General features: G+C 49.1%; 1 protein-coding gene across 4 annotated transcripts; it reads right to left on the bottom strand.

The window, feature by feature from the left end:
• Nucleotides 1-588: 588 nt before the first annotated feature.
• Plxna3 (plexin A3) lies at nucleotides 589-16441 on the bottom strand. 4 transcript variants are annotated; one of them, XM_076918827.1, is made up of 34 exons: nucleotides 16315-16429; nucleotides 15766-15801; nucleotides 13950-14573; nucleotides 13024-13563; nucleotides 12390-12572; nucleotides 11855-11983; nucleotides 11684-11784; nucleotides 11180-11303; nucleotides 10940-11096; nucleotides 10756-10855; nucleotides 10368-10482; nucleotides 10026-10226; nucleotides 9686-9782; nucleotides 9361-9551; nucleotides 9130-9275; nucleotides 8940-9060; nucleotides 8703-8839; nucleotides 8420-8590; nucleotides 8058-8151; nucleotides 7737-7976; nucleotides 7503-7646; nucleotides 7189-7423; nucleotides 6956-7098; nucleotides 6609-6865; nucleotides 6407-6473; nucleotides 6155-6301; nucleotides 5915-6074; nucleotides 5662-5765; nucleotides 5375-5471; nucleotides 4907-5097; nucleotides 4481-4650; nucleotides 3749-3961; nucleotides 3426-3576; nucleotides 589-1815 (listed from the first exon to the last, which is right to left on the bottom strand). In XM_076918827.1, exons 3-34 carry the CDS (start codon nucleotides 14544-14546, stop codon nucleotides 1720-1722), a joined length of 5619 nt encoding a protein of 1872 aa, XP_076774942.1. In that variant the 5' UTR covers nucleotides 14547-14573; nucleotides 15766-15801; nucleotides 16315-16429; the 3' UTR covers nucleotides 589-1719. The 4 variants fall into 4 exon arrangements, with proteins under 4 accessions (XP_076774942.1, XP_034341673.1, XP_076774943.1 ...); XM_034485782.2 differs by lacking the exon at nucleotides 15766-15801 and having other exon boundaries at nucleotides 16315-16441; XM_076918828.1 differs by lacking the exons at nucleotides 3749-3961; nucleotides 15766-15801 and having other exon boundaries at nucleotides 16315-16441.
• Between the last annotated feature and the right edge of the window lie 5226 nt (nucleotides 16442-21667).

The following is a 21667-nucleotide window of genomic DNA, read 5'->3' as shown; positions in this document are numbered from 1 at the left end:
GTGCTGTAATTACAGGTGGACTGTCCAACTCCAGTCCTCAAGTATGTATGGCAAAGCTTTTTATCAATAAGCCCAACTCCTCAGTCTCAAGCTATCCCTTTGACCACATATGCACCATCTAACAAGTGATGGGGGTAATTCACAGGTAGGTCGAGTACAATGGTAATTATAGTCCAATGAATTGCCACATCTTCAGAATTTTAGGTACAACTGCAGCCACTAGAGAGGGTTTTTAAAATTAGTTTCATTTTATGTGTATAGGTGTTTTGTCTGAATATATGTCTGTGCACCATGTGCATGCCTCGTTCTGAGAAGGCCAGAAGAGGACATCAGATTTCCTGGAACTGAAGTCACAAATGATTGTAAGCCACTATGTGGGTGCTAGAAATTGACCTGGGTCCCGTGGAAGAATAACTGGTGCTCTTAAACACTAAGCCATCTCTCCAACCCCCACTGAAGTTTTTCTTTTTCTCAATGGGGACATGTGCCTTATTTCTTAATAGTATCTCTTTGTCTCCAACTTAATGGGCCTTTTAAAGGGGCAGGGCAGAAGCAGGGAGATGGGAATATCTGAGTGGAAACAGTAGATGCAAGGAAAAAGAAGCAGATTTATTCAGCCTTGAAGCTAGAGCCACAAGGATTGCCTAATGGATTGTACATGGTCATGGCCTTCCTCGAATCATCAGAAGTCTTATCAAGTTACATTTTTCCCCACAGTGGGAATCTAGTTCATCCACAGCCCAACAGGTCTACTTTCTCCAAAGACAAAGACATGCACTGACCCCATTTCCCAACATTTAATTAGGAAAAATTACAACAATGAAGAAAAACTCATGCAACAAAAAAAGAGTGGACTGGGGGTCTGGGACCATCAGACAGGGCCAGAATTCTCAGAGGAAGCAGGAAACACAAAACAGTAAGGCACTGCCACCTTGGCCCTTAGGGATGGGCATGTGATGGGGCAGCTGAGGCTGAGAGGGTTCAGGGCAAGAGCCTACAACACTGAAGAAATTTGGCAGTAGGGACACAAGGAATGTCCCAGAGGCCCAGGCCCACATCAGGCCCAATCACAGCCTAATTATACTTCTCTCAAAGACAACAGGCCCCATGAAAATGTGGTCTGACTCCTGAGATATCTGAAGAGGGACATTGCCTGGCCAATCTGAGGGCAGCTTCAGATGCATCATCCTGCTGCTGGTACTGAGGATCTCTTCTTAGGACAAGTGGAGCATGACACAGCAAAGGTGAGATGCCAGAGGCTGAGCCAAGGCTCACAGTGTCACAAAGGAACCAGAACAGGAAACAGTCAACAGGACCCAGATCAACTAAAGAGGTCTGTGAGGCTAGTAACATCCCATGGGGCATATATATTTACATATGGAAATTAAGGTAGAATTACATTAATAAATAGGTGGGTAGGATGTCAGGGCAAGGAGGGCAAGGGCTCTCCTGACATGGAAACACCAGGGCAAGAGGGTGGGAATATTGCTGCTGCTGGTGGGGGGAGCTTGGTCCTGTCATCCCCTCCCCCTGCAGGGCCCAAAACAAGGCACTAATGAAGGGGGCCCAGGTGTGATGGGGCATCTTGGCTCGGTAACCTCCCCAACAACACCAACCAGATCTGGGTCTCAGCCCTGGAGACCTAGGCTAGAGCCAGACACTCCCCTGACTGGGAAGATGGCTCAGAAGTGAGAAGCCCCCTCCTCACCATCTCCCCACTCAGCTGCTGCTGGATACCAGAGTGATGATCTGCTCCAGCTTCTGTCGAAGCTTGTGCTTCCGACAAGAGGCATCTCGGTCCAGCGAGGTGAGGATCTAGAGGATAATGATCCATTGGAGCAAGACTCCAAGGCAGGGCCCCACTTCTGCATAAAGCCCTTGCTTCCCAGAAGTGCTCTTCCCTCTCACTGGCTTCCATCCCTGTGCCAGCCTCACGTTCCAAACCTCTAACCTCTCAGCAAAACCACCCACTTCCCCTTGACTACAAATACCATCACCAACTCTTCTATCATAGTTCATGTGTAGCCTCTCTGGAAAGTGGGCAACACTTGCTGTTATCAATTCTGTTCCATCCTAACCCAAACTCCAATATCTCTTTGGCAAATTTGGCCATTACATCCTCAGGATATGGGGGCTGTCTCCACCAAGTACTTCTTGGGTTCCCTCCCCATTCCCTGCCAGTTCTCTCTTTCCTCTTTGACCTGTGAGTTGCCCAGAATGTTGTGCTTGGCCAGATCGCCTCTACAGCCCCTTGATTGCCCTTGGTGAGCTCCTTTTTTTTTGTTTTTTGTTTTTTTTTCAAGACAGGGTTTCTCTGTATATCCTTGGCTGTCCTGGAACTCACTCTGTAGACCAGGCTGGCCTCGAACTCAGAAATCCGCCTGCCTCTGCCTCCCAAGTGCTGGGATTAAAGGCATGCACCACTACTGCCCGGCCTCCTTTTTTTATATAGTATCTCACTATGTATCTCTGGTTGTCCTAGAATTTGCTTTGTAGACCAAGCTAGCCTTGAATCACAGAGATCTGCCTGCCTTTGCTTCCTGAGTGCTGGAACAATAGGTGTGTACCACCATGCCTGTCTAGGGCTTTATCTTTAGTGTACCTGATTTTCCATGCACATCTATATTTGTCTGTGTACAGGTGTACATATGGATACACAAGCATATGTGTGGAGGCTAGAGGTTCAATACCTGGTGTCTTTATCATACTCCACCTTTAAAAATGTATATAGGTGTTCTGCCTGCATTTTATGTGTATGTGTGTATGTATGTATGTATATACATACCATCACCGTGTGTGTGTGTGTGTGTGTGTGTGTGTGTGTGTGTGTGTGTGTGTCTGGTGTCTACAAAAGCCACAGGAGACCAGATTCCCTGGAACTGGAGCTAGAGGACTATGAGCTGCCATGTGGGTGCTGGAAATCAAACTCAGGTCCTCTGGAAGAACAACAAGTGCTCTTAACTGCTGGGCCATCTCTCCATCCCCTCCATCTTATTATTTGATATCTCTCATTGAACATAGAACTTAGTGATTAGCTAGATTGGTTGGCTAATGAGCTATGGGAATCTGCCTATCTCACCACTCCCCAGCACCCATGCTGAGATTATAGACACATGCCACACATCCAATATTTTTACATGAGTGCTTGGAATACATCCATTGTAATTTTCTAGTCTTATAACTTATCCAGTGGGATCTCTATACTCTAGCTAGTGGTTTCTCTTCTGTATTCCTTAAATCCCAGCATTTAAGGAAATTATTGCCCATGCAGGCCCTAGGCAAAGATTGGACTGTAAACAAGATATAAGATGCCCATCTTACTCAAATGCTTGTGTTTCTCAATGCATCAATCTCCCTACCTTTGCTCCTAACTGCATTATCATCAGAGCCATGCAACTGGGCATCCATGAGGTACATCAACGTACCTCCTGACGGTACTTGGTGACATAGAAGTAGAGCTCGCTGAGTGCACTTAGGACATTGAAGTCATTGGCATGGAGGCGGGACTGCTCCACTAAGTAGGCATCCATGTCCTGGTCACTGATGGATGTCATCTTTGCGATATCTCGGTAGTACCTATAGAGACCCTGGGTAAGTCAATTATGCACATGTCACAAAAGCCAAAACTCATGTTATTAGTGTTTGGCCAGCCTCTGAGGCTTTTTCTTGTATCTGGCCAGCCTCAGACAGGCTGTTTAGGCAGTTCCTGCCTGCCACCAGGCACACACAGCAGTATCCCAGGGCCCACCTCTCCACCCAGCTCTTGTAATTGGGAATATCCTTCGCATAGAGCAGCTTGTTGGAAGGTGAGTCCTTGCCCAGACGGTGCTCTGAGGTGGAACAGGAGTCCATGAAGGTCTGTGCCACCACTGACAAACAGGCATCTGTGATGCTATTCTTGTGGATGTCGAACACAAATTGCGGGTTCTTGATCACATTCACCCAGAAACGCAGAGGCAAACTGAACAGAGGAACATACACTTGAGACTCCCTAATGGCCCCATGTGCCCCCTTCCTGCCTTCCTTCACACCTTATTCCTGTCTGGCTAGCTTATGTCTTGTCCTGAAGTAATAGGAGAGACACATTTAGGGTAAATGGCTTTTTCTTTAACCTTCTGCTGAACTCAGGCAATGAGAAATAAGAATAGATGGCTTTCTGTCCTCAACCTCCACCCCTGAAACTTCCATTGTCTCCACCTGTGCCAAGCCATCAGTGTCTCTACCCCGTACAGGACCCTAGAGAAAAATGGCCAATCCAGTACTAGACTAGCACTTCCCATCTGCATAACCCTGCAGCACTCACCTTCTATATACTCATATTCAGTTCCAGGTCATACCACTGGTCCATCCCTCCTGCATGGAAGGCTATTCAGCTGCCAGTCAACCTGTCTACATTGGCCTGGGGGCTTGGCTAAGTAACTAGCCTCTTCCTCCCACCCACCCTCAGAAGAGCCAACAGCAGCTAGAAACCAAAAAGTACCAGTTGCTTTTCCAGGTGTGGCGCACATCAGGGTCACTAATCTGGCGCTGGTCAGCCTGTTCATCCAGGAAGTCAAACATGTACTTGATGGCCAAGGGTAAGGCTGAGCCCCGGTGGGCTGTACTGAACACAGTTTCAAACAAGTCATCCACAAACTTCTGCAATGTGCCCTATGAGTGACAGTAAAGAAACCATGTCAGGAAGTTCCCCAAATCTCACAGACAGGGGCACAATAGCTCAGTAAGGAACTTCCCTGAAGGTCCAACATTCCTAAAATGGACCTACGTTTGACCTCAGGCCTAGAGGTCCTACTGCAAAAGTCCTGAGAAAGTGGCCCCTGCCTCTTAAGACCAGCTCATCTCATGGCTAAGACTGGGCTAGAAGGTGTCTATGCAGATACCAAGGGAGCCTGGGGCAGGCCCACACCTTGGTGGCCAGAAGCCTTGTCAGATATATTTCTGAGACCATCTTGCTGCCACGGTCTCCCTCTCGGTGATCAGCATGGTCATGGTTCTTCACCAGATGCCACAGCTTGGTGCCCGCCTCCTGGTCAGGTGTGAGCATAGGTGCTCTGGAACGAAGGCTATCCGGGCTGCTGGCAGCACGGAGCAAGCTCTCTAGGGCAGAGGAGAGATGTGACTCTTAATCCCTACAGGCTCTGGCCATTACCCACACCCTCTTGCTCCATTCTCTTCCAGAAGCCTAGGAGCCTTTGTGGGACCCATCTATCCTTGCCACCCCTCCCTATTAGGCTCTATAGAACTGAAGATCACTCAGGAGCCCAAAAAAAATGAAGTTCTTTCCAAATAGATCAAGACAGCTACTTGGGGATTCCTAAAATACAGCCTTAAAGGGCACAGGACCAGGAAACGCCACCACAATGTGAATACCTACCATAGCGACTAAGTGAACGGGTGAAGGTGAACGAGTTGGCCATGTTATAGGCAGACACTTGTTTGGGCACCAGTGCTACTAAGGAACCATCAGTCACCTGGAGGTCCAAAGATACAGAAGGAGCCAAGGGACCACCATTCATTCAGACTCTTCAGTATATACATGTACAGTGGCAACCAAGGCCCTATGAGAAGCACTCATGAGTACAGGGATAAGGGATGGGAGGAAGGAGACCTGGCCACTGCTCCTAGGCGTCCCTGGGGCTGAATAGGCTCTAAGTTCCTCACCTGGTAGTGGGCTAGTGAGTTGACCCTCTTCCAGTCACACTCGATCTTTGTAGTTATGTCCTCATCTTGGAGGATGATTCGGGCCATGCGGCCCTGGCGCCATTCTGCAGGCCATAGTCAGCTCTTAGGGACATTCACCCCCACAAGGACTTAGACACACTCCTTTTAAGGAACAGAGCTCAGATACAGAATATGAGAGCTCCCTGGGAAGGGTTGGATAGGTGGGAGCTAGGAGAAAAGGGAAGGACCTTACCCAAGTCCATGTCCTCAGCTTTGGGGCGCTGAGAGTATGGAATACCCTTGTACACAGTATCCAACAGCTTGTCTTTGGCCTGGGTGATGCTATCACAGTTAAGAACCTTCACAGGGACCTGGGCACTGCCCTCGCTCTCCGGGCACACACAATGCAGAGTCTAAGAGTGAAGGAACCTCAGCATGATTCCTAAGCAAGGTTCCTCCACCTCATTTCCTGCTCACATGGCCCCATGCTCACCAGGGTCTTATAGTCGATCTGCTGCCGGATGAGCTTGTCCTCACTTAAGGAGTAGCGGGCCTCGCCTGTTATGGCATCAATGGGACCTTTCTCCATCTGCTGCTTGATGGCGCAGTACAGCAGGAAGAGTGGCTCCCCGGCGCATTCCTACACTCAGGGTTAGGGGCATAGCTGTCTGTCTGTCTGACCTATCAATCAATTGCTCCCACCCCTGGATATTCCTCCCCTGCAGGCCAGCCCACCCAAGCACACCTTCAGGAACTTATGCAGCAGGAATGTGAACCAGTTGGTGAGCATCTTCTCAGCCACTGACTCTGTCCTATGGTAAGAGATAGGTCCTAAGGTCCTGGCCTGACAAGGGTGAGGCTTCAACAGAGGTAGGGACCCAAGCAGGAAATGGAAGAGTGAGCTGTGGGGGTGGGGGTGGGGGCAGCCAAATAAGACAGTTACATACCTGCGCAATAGCAGCTTTGGGTGGTTCTTGCTCTCAAGGTTTTTCTCTATGAGGTCAGCCAGCAGTTGCTTGAGCAGCCCAGTGGCATAGTCAAGCCGGCTCTGCAGGGCCACCATGGTGAGTGAGGCCACAGTACCACGGTCACGCATGGAGAAACTGCTCTGGGCCTCCAAAGTGTGGATGAAGGTGAGCAGGAAGGCACGGCTGTGCAGCAACTGTCCAAATAGGCGCAGGGCCTTCTCCACATTGGGGGGAGTCTGTGGGGACCAGGGAGTCTCAGAGAGTAGGTAGTGGTGGCTCTAGGGGAAACAAAACATGGACAAGCTTTGGGGAGAGAGGGGGCTCACATCCAGTTCCTTGAGCACTGGATGAGCCTCAATGCCAGGGAAAAGCACGCGCACAGCATAGGTCCGGTAGTCCAAGAAGGGGATCTGCACGCCATCCATGTGGTTTGTCAGTTCATTGATATCTGTCTGCAGCTCAGCAAAAGCTGGGGAAGAAAAGGGTAGAGTGAGTTAAGCAAGAGGCAGGGAAGTCCCTCAGCTCTCACACTATGTGGTACACCCCCTGCTTTAGGCACCTTCCTTGCACTCCAAGGCCACACGAGACTCCAGGTTGTCCATCTGTAGCTGAAGCCGCTTAAGTGTGCGGTCTGCATCCTGAGTCTTTCGCTTGTAGGCGACCAGCACCAGAGTGATGGCCAGCAGCAAGAGCCCACCCCCTGCTGCTAGCCCCACCATAGCTGGTAAGGTCAGTGCCCGATCAGCAGTGATGTGTAGAGTGCCCAACCAGAACTCCAGGCCACCCACCAGCACCTGTAAGGGCAAGCTCGAGGTGAACCAACTCCCATGCACAGCCAGGGCTGCCCTGGTGGTCTCCTGAGCCCATACCCACCATAACAGGCTGCCGGCCTGTCTGGCTGGGGGAATCACACAGAAGTTGAGTATCTGAGACAGTTAGTGCACATGGCTGTCCTCCAATCAACACTGTATAGTTGAGGCGGGAGCTGCCAGCTGCAGCAGGGATCAGGTTCTTGCCCTAGCAGTGGATAACCCACATATAAACAGTCAAGCACTCCAGCTCTCTGCTCTTCCCCTCCTTAATACTCCCTATCCTTATCCCCAGCACCTTCAATACAACATGCGAACCAGGTTTGACATCTAGCACACCAGAGGGCCCAAGTGGTTCAAAGCTGGGATCAGGGTAGTAGGTGAAGGAAGAACGGTTGAGAGAGCGGGCTGCCTGCACATGGTCCAGCAAGAAGCCAAACTCGTCAGGGTGCTCGCCTTGGGCCCGAGGCTGAGGATGCCCAAGGAAGATGCCAGGGGCCTTACATAGCATTGCAGTGTCATTGATCACCTGGCATGTCTGTGAAGACAACAGCAATCACCTCAGTGCATGAAGCCAGGAGTAGCAAGGGTAGGACAGGGGTAGAAACCTGCCACTCACATTAGTGGTCTCAATACCACGGTACTTGGCTCGTACACGGGGTTCTTGAACCGTCAGCAGATGGGTTCCACTCACAGTGATGGAGGTGCTTCCACTGCAGAGATGGGTAAAGGTCTAAGGCTCCCTCCCTTCTCCCACCCAGCCCGAAGTTACCAAGGTTTTTCTGAGAGCTCAGAGCCTCTGACCTTGGTTCATTCAGCAGGTGCCAGGCTCTATATGGGCAGGACAACTCTGTAGCCCCTACTGATGAGGGTTCAGGAAGGAGGAGCCACTTAATGCCCCAAGGTCCCAGTAACAGGTAAGACCCCAAGACTCTCAAAGCCCCAACTCAGTCCTCAACCCCATTTTCCTCAGGGTCTCACTTGATGATGCTCCAGGTGGGCTCAAGGTGTGTGACAGTAGGATCCTGGGTGTAGGTATAGATGACTCCAGTGCTGGAGATGTTGGCATGGTCGATGGCAAGGGTGATAGGGGCCTGACTGGGGCCCAGGGTGGAGACAGGTGAGATACACACAATTGCCTCGGCATCTCTCCTACACAGGTAAGCAGGTAGGCTTGAAACAGATGGCCTGGCACCTTCAGCTACCCTGCCCCCATAGCCCTCCATACAATGCTCAACTCCAGATGGCTTGTGCTCAGGCCCACCTCACAAACTGGCACTCTCCATCTCTTATAATCACTGTGACCCTGCTGCCAGCATCCAGAGAAGTTCCAGAGATGGTGAGCCGAGTACCCCCAGAAGCTGGGCCCCGAGTAGGACTCACACGGTCAAATGTTGGGGTCTGGGGAAGAAGCAGCCCTTGAGAGGAAGCAGAAGCCAGCCTGATTCAAGGGCCACTCCACATATCCCCAGATAGGGAAAGGGCAGGTTAGACCACGCACCACAAAGCTGTAGAGTTGCTGGGACTGTGTGCGGAAGTCAGCAGAACAATCACCTATACATAGCTCAGCAGGCCCAGGTGGTGGGCTGGGCACCAGCGATTCCTCCATCTCACATACGATCCTAAGAGTCACAGAAGGTCAGGACCAGCTGTGATAAACAAGGACAGGGTGCTCACATAGCCACACTCACCTTTCAGCACTGACATATTCGGTGGGAATGGAGTTGCAACGTACACCAGCTACTCGAAGGCCAACCTCACGGGAAGTGAGGCCCAGGTTCTCACCCACAATGGTGACCTGGGTGCCACCCTCCTTCGGTCCTGTGAGTGGATGAATCTGCAAAGCAGGATAAGAGGCAAGAAGATCAGGCCAGACTCAAACATATCCTATAAGCAAGGTAGGATTTGTAGGTGAAGCTAACCTGGGTGATTCGGGGATGGCTGCATCGGGCACCCTTCTGGCTTGGGTGCATCCAGTTACTTTTGGGAGCTGGGCAGTGAGCCCGCAGCTGGCACCTGTGCTCCGAGATACACCAGCCACAGTTGAATCGGGGATCAGCCTTGAGGCAGAGGCCACAGCTAGGCCGCTGAGCCCAGCACTTGTAAAGAAGGGCTGCAGGCACAGAAGACTACTGATGGAGCAGGCGATGGCAGAAAAGCAGGGGGCTCTAGGACCTCCAGACTTGCCCCCAGTAGTGCCAATCCTGCCCCAGGAGCCATGCTCCTTGGCCCCATGTCACCCCTCACCTCGGAAGCTAGGAGGCTTATCAATGGGGAAATCTCCATCCCAGACCACAGAGAAGTCTAGTTCGGTGTCACCAAACTCATCACCTTCATAGAAGTACTAAAAAAAAAAAAAAAAATGGAACCACATGAGTACAAATAAGATGACCAAAATCCTTGCCCACTTTAGGAATTCCTCATAAAAAGACTAAGAAGGGCCTGCCAGGGCCAACTAGAGGTTTTCAGATAAGTAAGTATAAAAAAAATACAGTAAAATATTACAAACACACACACATACACAAAACACAAAAACAAAACAAAACCAATTATTCCTGGCTGGCCCACCCTGAACTCTGGGTCTCACCGAGGCATTCTGGCACTGCACACTGCTGCTGTTAAAGCGCACTGCAGGTACCCGATGCTGCCGCCCCTGTACACGGACCACACATTCATAATTCTTCTGTCCTGACTGAGGCTGTGGCAGGTTCTTAGCCCGCAGAGTTAGAGGCTGCATGACACCCACAGGAATCAAGAGGTCCCCTCGAGGCAGGATCTCTGGGCAGCCCTGGGAGGAAAATACCTGTTAAAGGCATACTGGTCTACCCACCTTTCTCCAGGCCCAAGGAAATGGGAGATCAAACAAAAAATGTGAGAGGCCAGCCCCCAAGGAACCCAGCCTTTTGCACAGTGCACTGCACCACCTCACCTCAGGGCTGTGGACCCTGCCCTCCTGGAAGGAGCACTCGTGTGGGTGGCTGGTACACATATGACGGTACTTACACCAGTGGCAAGGGTAAGGGCTGCCAACACAGGACATACACCTGGAGGGGGAAGTGGTTTCAGAAACAACAGAAGTCATACCGACCTGTATCACCCACCCAAAAGACACACTGGGGAACAAAGGAAGAGGGCAGGCAGAACCTGCCCAAGCTATATAGTGCACATCAGGATTGGACAGAAGTGGTGACAGCAGGAAAACCCAACAACTCACCCCTGAAGCCCTAGAGAAAGTTACAGTGCAAGTTTTATATATATTTCAGAGCACCTATCTACTATCTCCAAGGCTAAGGACAGATTCTGGACCAGGTACTTACGACTGGAGGGCACTGCAGTTATAGAAGACAAAGTCAACCCCAGCAAACTTGACACCAGTCTCCATGGAGAGCAACTGAAGCCGCACAGTATGAGTGGCCCCTGCAGCAAGCCAGATGGCTATCACCAACTAGTCTGGGATCCTGCCCTGCCCCACAACACCCCAGATTGCCCCATCCCACTGACCATGCCCTCTGGTAAGTGTCTGGAGCTCCTGAAGGGATGGTGAAGGGCATCGTAGCTCTCCAGAGGGCAGCAGAATAGCCTCACTTTCAGTCACCTCCTCAAAAGAACAACTCACACCCACACTGAGGTCTGGCATGTTGCGCATGGTTACGGTCAACTGGGGGAGGCAGAGGGTTCAGAGCAGGGTGCACCCTCCCTTGTGAAGCATATACAGGGCCAGGTATCCTCTATGTCACTTACCTGCACCCCAGAGGATGTAACTGATACATTATTGGGCCGGACCCGCACCTGTATACATTTGCTCAGCTCTTCTGTAAAGCCATATGGGGCAGAGGCACCTGGACAGGCCCCTTCACGGCAGCATCTGTTTGGGAACAGGCCAGAACAGTCCGAGCACTGTCCCAGGAGGGCCCAGATGAGGGTGCAGTAAGAGGCTGAGGTAGGACAGAGGACAGCATACCCAGCTCATACTGCCAGGCAACAGTGTACCTTGGCCTCATCCCCTGAGATCCAAGGGACGTCACTCAGGGTAGAAGTTCCGCTCATTAGCTGGAGAAAGTGGAGGAGAAGGGAGGGCGGGGAAGGTACAAGGCAGGGGAAAAATGGGCAGGTGGGTGAAGGAAAGTATAGCAAATGTGGCTGGCTCCTGTCCAGCTGGCAAGGTCCTCCTAAATCCTCTGTCTCCCAAGATAATGACCCCAGGGAGCCCACTGCTGCCCCACATCCCACACCCTCTTCCCTCACCTGTGCTGTAGCACACACCAACCACAGTGTGGGTCCCCTGAGCCCAGGCATGCAGCACAGCTCAGATACTGCTCACAGGTCTCCACCGGGAGTTGGCTCACCTGGGGACAGCCACATCAGCACACAGCCCATCCTTGCCCCACCACCCACCACCACCCATCACGGGCCCACCTGTTTCTCACTCAGGAGGTAGATGTGTCGGTGGTCAGGGCTGAAGAGCAGGTCTCGGAGTATGGGGCTGCCCTGCACCACAGAGACCGTTTCATATAGTTGGGCATCCTGAGAGCCATCGACCCGTACCTGAGCCACAAGACCAGGACAGAGAAAATGACAAACCAACTTCATGCTACCATAGCTCCCTGCACCTAGAGCATGCTCTTCAGCCAGGGACTTTCTAGATTATAGTTGAGCTGGCCAGACATGGCTTCCTTGAGCCTTTACTCAGTTAGCAGGCTTATAGCTCCAACAACCATAGCCTTAGATTAAGACAAATGCTACCTTTGATTCAGCCAAAATAATGCTGGTGAAGGTAGATGGCAGAAGAGCCACCAAAAGAACAGGATTCAGTTCTTGAAGCCTAACTTGGGAAGTTATCACACCCTATTCAGGGTTTTCCAGGCTCGTGTGCACATTCTGTCCCTCAGCCCTTCTTCCCATAGTGTGAAAAACATCCCCAATCCCATAAAACAAGGGTTCTAGGACCAACCTTCTTCAAATTACCACTGCGTGTACCGATGAAAACCACAGAGTGCTGGTGGTAGGTGTAGGCAGCCACACTGACCATGCCATCGGTGCTATCAGCGAGCAATGGTAGCCCCTCAATCACATGTAGGCCACCCAATGGTTGATTCAACACTAACCCACAGAAGTTTCCATTGATCTGCATGGGCTGGTGACATAGGAGGGATGAGAGAGTTCAAGCTAGACAGATGCTACCAGATTTCACATTCTTTAAAGGAGCAGAACCTGGAAGCCACTGCCCTCTAGACATGTTTGACAGTTTGTTTCCCCTAGGACCCCATGGGAAAATGGGACTGGGGATGGAAAGCGGGGGAAGGAGGGAGAAGCCTGGCCCTGTAAGACTTGAGATAGAGCAAGGAGAAAGGTGGGAATGAATATAGAGGCAGGAAAAGGAAGATGGCAGTATCCAAAGAGGACACTGACCAATGAAAAGAAAATAGAGTAAGGCTTGGAAAGGTAGAGCAGGTGGCAAAACTAAGCTGCCACTCCCATGACCATGCCAAGCCTACGACTGGACAGACAGCCACTCAGCAGAAGGGCAGAAGACCATAGAGCTGTCATATCCTGCACAGGGACAGCAGGGCAAGCAAATCGCTCACGGTGTTAATGCAGGGCAGCTCCTTATTCAGCAGCCAGGGTAGGGCCAGCGTGCCCTCCCCACGGTAGCATGATTGGATTCGACGCCGGATGTGGGCATTAATGCTGCTAAGGGTGAAAAGGCAAAGGACGGTCTGCCGAGGTGGGTTGGCTCGGTTCTTCTGGCCCTGAGAGAAGATGGTGAAGAGGACATCCTCGTCGGCTGGCACACCCAGAGCCTGGGCCAATAGCAGGCCTGGCTTGGCCAGATGGGCACTCTGCACCAAGCGGTACTCCACACCACGCCAGGAGCAACCAATAGGGAACTCTACGTAAGAGTAGAACTCTGAGTCCCCTGCACACATGCGCACGATCTTGGATGTGAAGAATTTCTCGCCTGCTGTATCCAGCAGCGTCTGCTGGGTATCCAGCTGCAATGTTAAGAAGTACACGAAGGAGGCACTGACAAAGCCATATATGTAGTAGATGTCAAAGGCAGGGTACAAGGACAGTGTGTCTGAAGGGATCTTGATCTGAGAAGAGACAAACTCATCCTGGTACACCTGGAGATTAGAGCAAAGTATGAGAGTGGGATAAAGCCCTGCTCCCCACCCCATCTTGACTCCCCAACCCTGTTCCAACAATGTGGTTTTCCAAAGGCTTCCCCTGTGGTCTCCCATCTGCCCCACCTAGACAATTACTGGAATCCATGCTACAGAATGCAAAGTGACCTTAGCCTCTCTATAGACAGACTTTCCACAGGTAAACTCTGCCCATCTTCCTGTCCTCAACAGCTGGTCTACATATATGTGACAGTGAAGGGTCATAAATTTCTCTCTCGAACCAAAGTTTTCCTAAGAAGCAGGGCCAGGACCGAGAGAAAGGATTGAATAAGACCTGGGCTCATAAGAAGCAGGGGAAAGAGGATAAAACCAACAGGCTCACCCACCAGACTGAACATATCTCCACTGTCCTCATCGTCGATGAGCTTACGGGAACTTAAGGTGGGAAAGTACTCAGACTTGCCATCAACAGCGGTGCCCACAAACAGCTTGCTAGGCCCCTGGCCCTGTTCAACAATGACACCAGCCATGGAATCAGGCTCCTGGGCCCCTGACAGATAGTGCTCCTTGCGATGGTGGGGCTCACCCAACTTGAAGAGGTCATCCAGACGCAGGAACTGGCAGATGCCCTGCCAGATGCTGCCACAGGCTACCAAACGACGGGCTGCATAGTCTATGAGGAGCAGCTTGTTCACATTGTCCACAGGCACCAGGCGATGGGAGCACACACGCATGCTAGGGGGTGGGTAGCAGCGAGCATTGTCCTCAATGGGCCCTGTGACATGGGCCCGTAGTTCAGTTAGGTTTGGAGCCAGCTTGAAAACTCGGTTCACGGCACCTACAAACACCTCCCCAGTCACGCGGTGCACAGCCAGGTGAGTCAGTGTGGTATCTGTCACCACAAAGGTACGAAACGGCCTGCTGCTACCCAGGCACCCTCCTATGGTGAAGAATAGCAATGGGAGAAGGCAGACAGTGGGCATGACCAGCAGCTGTAACGAGGGACAGGCCTGAGGAGAGACAGCAAGTGGGAGTCAGATGCCCCAGGCCCAAGCTACTCTCCCTCCTTCTGCCCAGTCTGGCCCAGTAACTGTGGCAGGCCAGGTTCAGTGCTATAGAGGGGCAGGGCAACTCATCCAACATGATAGAGCCCCAGATGGTGACTGAGGCTGAAAGAGGGGAGGGGCCTCTAATAGGGCAAATGAATGAGTGACAAGCATAGGCAAGCTTATAGGCCATCAATCATCCCCCACTCCTGTACTGGAAAGAAGCCAAGAGACCTTGTCTTAACTGGGCCACACCCAAGGAGGCATCAAAGCCAGATGCTTGAAAAGATGGGGTAAGAGGTTCTCCCAGAACTGGGACCCTAACATTAACCCTAACCAAGAAACGCAGGGAAAGAACAATCATAAGTTGGGGTCAGGGATGCTTCTCTGTGAGTGGCACTGCTCACAGGAGTCCTAGAGAAAAGCTCTAGAGAATTAAGGCCTGAGGCTGGTTTCAGTGCCAGTACATCTCCAACTCATGGACTCAGGTGCTTTCTCCCCTTGAGGGCTTTGGCTGCCTATCCAGGAGACTGCTGTCTGGCCTTTCAACTGCAACACAAAGCCAAGACTCTCTCTGAGATAGACATCAGTCAAGTTTTGCTCAGACACAGGCAGACAAATGCTCAGCCAGGCCTGTGTGGCTCTCCCTGAAGAGCCAAAGGTTAGTCACACAGGGATATTGGCAGAGGGTCTAACCCACTTTCGAGAGTACCAGAAGTCTTATATGTAGAAACCAGCATCATCAAATACAGTTGAAGCCTTAGGGATATGGAACACTATCCCCTCCCCTAAACAAATAGGGCCAATGCTGGCACTTCACCCCCCAGGCCACACCCAGCCAGCCACAGGCTGCAAGACAGCAGAACAGTGTTTCTGCAACCAATGGGGCAAAGCTCAGTGCTACCCTCTCAGTGCCCAATTCCCAAGAGACACAGGAGGGACTCAGAATGGGGGTGGGGTGGGGGCCACAGAAAAGAGAAAGAAAAGCCAGCATTTTCTAGAACATGGAGCAATTCCAGCTTGAAAGTGCCAAGTTTCAGTTCAGAGTGATCGGCTCTTTGGGGCTCTTTTGTCGGGTCTGCATCCCAGACCCCTCATGCAACAACCAGAGAAGAAAGGAAAGCAAAAGAGAAAAGGGACTGCATCTTACTCTCACCTCTTGTACACTCTGCAGAAAGCCAAATTTTAGGAACTGGCCAGGACAGGTTGGAAAGGAGATTTGGAAAGTCGTCATTTGCAGCCCAAGACCCCACCCCAGCCCCCACCTCTAACTGGCAACCTCAGGCATCACAGTCGCACCCAGCCCCTCTGCTACAGCCCTGGCAGCAAAGAGCTCTATAATGAGGAAAGCGCCATACAGATATGCAGGTCCACAGCCTGCTCTTCCACAATGCTCCCCTCTGTGCTATGAACCCAGCCAGTCCTGCCCCAATTGGGGGCACCCCAGGCACACCCACAGATACCTTAGTTGATACAGGCTGCTCCTCCTCTACAAAAGGGTTCTATCAACCAGTGGGACTAAGATCTAGTTGGCTTTCTCTTCCCGCTCGGGCACGGAGTGCCTGGCAAGCCTGGTCTCGAGAGGCAGGGAGGGACAGGGCCTGACCCCAGAAACCATCTGGACCCCAAGGCTGTCTGAACCTCTGCCATCTAGCAGACTACTGGCGCACAGGGCGCACGGCTTTTAAGGATGGCGACCACTCACCTGTCCCTCCACCGCTGCTGACTCGGGGTGGCCACCCGTGGCCACGTGGACGTGCCCCCGTGCCCTACAGCCGCCCCCTCGCGTGGCCCCGCAGCCTCACCCCGCACGCTGCAAAATCTGCAACCGCCACCGCCCACACACTGGGCTGGCCCGCGGCCGCCTGGGCCTTTTAAACCCGGACCGTACCACCACACCCGGAGGGGACTCCCAGAGAGGGCGGGCGGGGGGGGGGGGGCTAAGAAGCAGAGCGCGTCGAGGGAGGGGGAGGCCGCTGGTCCTTGGGGCCCAGGACTCTAGTGCACAGAGCAAGCCTTCCATGGGTCTCTGGGGATCCCTTCCTGAAAACAGCCCCCTTCGCTCAATGGCTGAGTCCTAGGCGCGGGCCTCTCTATACCCCCAGCTCCTCGCCAGCTGCCTCCAGCAACCCTGGAATCCATGCGGGGCCGCGCCACACCCCCTTGGGCCTGGAGCGCGCGCCTCCAGAAGCCCGGGGCCACCTGCTAAAGTTGAAAGATTTTGCTTTGGCAGGCCCATCAAAACCTAACTCAGGGCTCTTTCCCCAGTGGTTCATAAACTGGTAGGCTAATGACTTGCAAATACTCAACAAGAAGCTTGGAGTACTGCAACTTATAACCATTTTCACCTAGTTTTTTTCCTCAGCAAGTCACCATGACTCTGAATCTGCTGAATTTAATTTGATTTGATTTAATTTAATTCCATTGCTTTCTTTTCTCTCTTTTTTTTCTTTAATTTCTTTTCCCTTTAGTACAGAGTGACCTCAAACTGACTACCCTTCTGCTTCATCCTCCCAATACTGGGATCATTATGGGTCTGTGCCACCACATATGCATTTTTTTCCATGTTGCTTTGAGATAGTGCTTTCTACTGTAGCCCAGGCTGGCCTTGAACTTACATTGATCCTCTAGCTTCACCTTCCCATGTTCTGAAATTACAGGTATTTTCCACGGGTACAGCTGTGTGTGCGCGCGCATGTACCCAAGAAGACCAGTAGAGGGCATTAGACACCATAGAGCTACAAGTTAAAGGCGGTTGTGAGCCGCTAGATGCGAGTGCTAGGAACTCAAATCTATGCAACAGTAGCAAGTGCTCTTAACCATTGAGCCATCTTTCTAGCCTCTTTTTTCCTGTTGTAAACCATTTTATTGAGTTATAATTCACTTTTCATATAAGTCATGTATTTGATGTATACAGAAAATTCAGTGGCATTTTAATATAATCTTAAAGATGTGCAACCATCTCTGCTATCTAATTCCTAGACATTTTTATCACTTCTAAAAGAAACTCTGTAGCAGTTACTTATCAATCTCAATTCCCCTCATATATGCCCAAGATCATGTCTTTACTGACTGTGGAGTTGCCTCTTAAGGATATCTCAAGTAAATGGAATTATACAATATAAATATTTTATATCCATTCATTTATTTAATATTTTCAAGTTTTGTCAGAATTGTACCATGGATCAAGACTTCCTTTGGGGTCAAATAATATCCTGTTGCATGGGTAAGCCACATTTTATTTATTTTTTCATCAACTGACAAATTTTTTGATTCTTTCCTCTTTGGGCTGTTTGCATATTACTTGTGATGGTTTGTATATGCTTGGGCCAGGGAGTGGCACTATTAGGAGGTGTAGCCTTGTTGGAATAGGTATGTCACTATGGGTGTGGGCTTTAATACCTTCGTCCTAGTTGCCTGGAAGTCAGTTTCTGCTAGCTGCCTTTGGAACAAAAGGTGGAATTCTCAGCTCCTTCAGCCCCATGTATGCCTGGATGCTGCCATGTTTCCACTTTGATGATAATGGACTGAAATTCTGAACCTGTAAGCCAGCCCCAATTAAATGTCATCCTTATAAGAGTTGCATAGGTCATGGTGTCTGTTCACAGCAGTAAAACCCTAACTAAGACATTACTAGAAACACTTCTATGCATTGTTTGTTTGTTTATAGATATGATCATATAGCTCAGGCTGTTCTTGAATTCCTACTCTTTCTACTTTTACCACCATTCCAAAAATTGAGATTGCACTTTTTTTTTGTATTCATGTTTGTGAGTACATGAATGTGGAAAGCATCTGTACCCTTGTTCACATGCATGGAGACCAGAGCAGAACACTTGATGTCTTATTCTTTCGCTCTTTGACTTATTGTCACTTGTTGCTGTTTCCCCAAAGTTGTTTGTGGATGCATGTATGCCTATGCTTTACTTTTTACATGTGTGCTGAGAATTCAAACTCATTTCCTCATGCTTACAAAGCAAAGGTTTTTACCTGCTCAAGTATCTCCTAAAACCCTCTTTTAGGATTTTTAAGACACTTTCTAATGTATCTCTGTAATTAACTGGAATGTAGACCAATACTCTAGGTTGTCTTTAAACTCTCAGTAATCTTCCTGCCTTCCAATTTCTGAAATTAGAGGTATTTAATATCATACCTGGCTCTTCTTTTTAGTTTTTACATTAAAATAGAGTCTGGATAAGTTGCCCTGATTGGTCTTAAACTCACTTTGTAGCTCAGGGTGCCCTTAAACATGTGATCGAACCTCAGCCTCAAGAGTAATTGGGATTACAAGCATGAACCACAAGTTCCAGATGTCTTGTTTTGAGATAGTGTATAGCCTAGGCTTGTCTTGATTTTTTGTTTTGTTTTTTAGTTTCTATACTATGGATTGAACCTAGAGCTTTGGGCATACTAGGCAAATGCTCTACTACTGAGTTATATTTTCAGCCCTTTGGGGGGTAGCATGTGGATGTGGTAAGCATGCATGTGTATATGTATGTTTTTCATGAGTGGGGGGCACACAAATGTGGGGTCCAGAGGTCAATGTCAAATGTCTTCCCCAAGCATGTTCCTTCCACCTTTTTTTTTTTTTTTTTTTTGGTTTTTCGAGACAGGGTTTCTCTGTATAGCCTTGGCTGTCCTGGAACTCACTCTGTAGACCAGGCTGGCCTCTGAGGCAGAGTTTCTTATGAGAACAGAGAATTTGCCAATTCAGCTAGTCTACTTGCCCCAGGGGTCCTATCTTTGCACTATGATTCTAGGTGGGCTGCCATGCTTGACAGGCATCATTCATGTAGATTCTGGGGATTGAAACTCCAATCCTCACACTTGCACAGAAAGTGCTTTATGCACTGAGCAATCTCTCTAGCCTATGTATGTATGTATGTATGTATGTATGTATGTATGTACTTATTTATTTGATATTTTTACCTGTTTCTGATTGCCAGTATGCGCCATCACACCCAGCTCCCTTTTGTTTTACTTACTTATTTAGGTCTCTCTCTCTCTCTCTCTCTCTCTCTCTCTCTCTCTCTCTCTCTCTCTCTCTCTGTGTGTGTGTGTGTGTGTGTGTATGTGCCACAGTGTGCATATGGATGTCAGAGGATAACTTAATTTGCATGAGTCAGTTCTTTCCATCATGTGGGTCCCATGGATTGAACTCAAGTTATCAGGCTTGGTGACAAACATCTTTACCATAGTTTGTTTCCTGACAATATGGATATCAATATGTAGCCCCAGCTATCCTCAGACTCATAGTGATTCTCCTGCCTCAGACTTCTGAGTACTGAGATTACATGTTTGTGCCACTATGCCCAGCTTTTTAAATTATTTATCTATTCATTTAGGAGGTTTTAAGGCATGGTTTTACAAAGACCAGGTTAGCCTTGAATCCACTATGTGGCCAAGGCTGCCTTGAACTCCCAATTTTCCTGCCTTTCTACTTCCTGAGTGCTTCTATTAAAGGTGTATGGTTCTATACTGACTCTCTATATTCTTTTTAATTTTATATTTTAAAATTCTGTCTCCCTTAGCCTATATTTCTTCTAGCAATGGATCTTTGAATATATGATAGTTCTTGATTACATGCTGAACATTCATGACTCTTCTGTGTTTTGAATGTCTGGATTTGTTGTTTTCTTTTAAAAAAAAAAAGTATAGGACATTGGCAGGTTGTTATTAGATGCACATAATTATTCTCTTTAGCTCTGTTTTTAAGCTTTGGTAGAGCAAATCTAGAAAGCTTTTACTACAAGTCAGTATAACCCTGTTTCTAAGGTGTTACCCTTCTGGGTTTTCACAGACTCACTTCCTGGATTTTCACCATATATACATCTAGTTTAATTTTCAACCTGAAATAAAACCAAGCATGATGGTTCAAACCTGGAATCTAGGCCACCTACAAAGAAAGACCAAACGAACAAACAAGAAACCAGAAACAAACCTCTGAAACCCAAGGGGGCAGAAATATATAATAAATATTCAGGGGTGGGCTTGGGCTGAGCTGTAGAGTGCTTCACCACTGTATTACACTTAGGTTCACAGAGGAGGCAGAGAAAGAGAGAGAGTGAGTCTGCAGGGGTTATTCTTGGATAATTATTAGTACATCAGTCACTTCCTTTACAATATTGAATTACAGAAAATCTTTTTGTTTTTTCTTTTCTTTTATTGGTTATTTTATTTATTTACATTCAAATGTTATCCCCTTCCCAATTAAACCCTCATCCCCTCTCCTGTTTCCCCTACTTCTATGAGAGTGTTCCCTCATCCACCCACCCCCTCCTGCCTCAGCACCTTAGCATCCCCTATGCTGGGTCATCGAGCCTCCACAGGAACAAGGGGCTGCAGAAGATCTTTCTAATGTAGAAACCATAAGACCAAAAGGACAACCAGGAAAAATATTTTTTTTCTTAAGTTTTCTGAGTTGAGGATCTGGCTCAGCGAATAAAAGATTTGCTATATAAGCAAGAAGAACAGAGTTCATACCCCCAGCACACATGTAAATGCTGCATGGGTATGGTTCTCCTATAATTCCAGTACTCAGAAGGCAGAGACAGGGGATCTCCAGAACAAGTAAGCTAGAGTAGCTATATCAATGAGTATTGAGTTCAATTACAGACACTGTTTCAATGAATCAGGATGTTGTTCTTAGGAACATGTATCTTAAGATACATGAAAAACCAGGAAAATGTTTATATGCTTATATTAGATGGTACAAAGACTATTCTTCCTCATATATGGAAGATACCTAGATTCTGGATTTTTTTTTTAAGACAGAGGGCTAGAGAAATGACTCATTGGTTTAGAACACTTATTGTTATTGCAGAGAACCTGGATTTGGTTCTGAGTACCTGAATGGTAACTCAAAACCATTTGTAACTCAAGTTAACATCCTATGCTAGCCTCCGTGAATACCTACCTACATGTAAACAAAACCCTCATACATATAAAACAAATCTAAAAATTTTTTGGAGAGGCTGACAAGATAATTCACTTGCTGCCAAGTCTGAGGACCTGAGTTTGATTCTTACAACCCCTATATAGAAATAAAGAACTGAGTC

The sequence above is a fragment of the Arvicanthis niloticus genome, chromosome X (assembly GCF_011762505.2).
Source record: "Arvicanthis niloticus isolate mArvNil1 chromosome X, mArvNil1.pat.X, whole genome shotgun sequence".
Classification (NCBI taxonomy): Eukaryota; Metazoa; Chordata; class Mammalia; order Rodentia; family Muridae; genus Arvicanthis; species Arvicanthis niloticus.
This window is presented reverse-complemented; position numbering and strand designations above follow the sequence as displayed.

Excerpts from the sequence above, each read along its gene's own strand:
- Plxna3 (XM_034485782.2), bottom strand. The coding sequence starts at position 14,546 with ATGCCCACTGTCTGCCTTCTCCCATTGCTATTCTTCACCATAGGAGGG. Across the intron at positions 11,785-11,854 it reads ACCTCCTGAGTGAGAAACAG|GTGAGCCAACTCCCGGTGGA; the intron begins GTGGGCCCGTGA and ends GGCTGTCCCCAG. Across the intron at positions 8,152-8,419 it reads CCCACCTGGAGCATCATCAA|TGGAAGCACCTCCATCACTG; the intron begins GTGAGACCCTGA and ends CCATCTCTGCAG.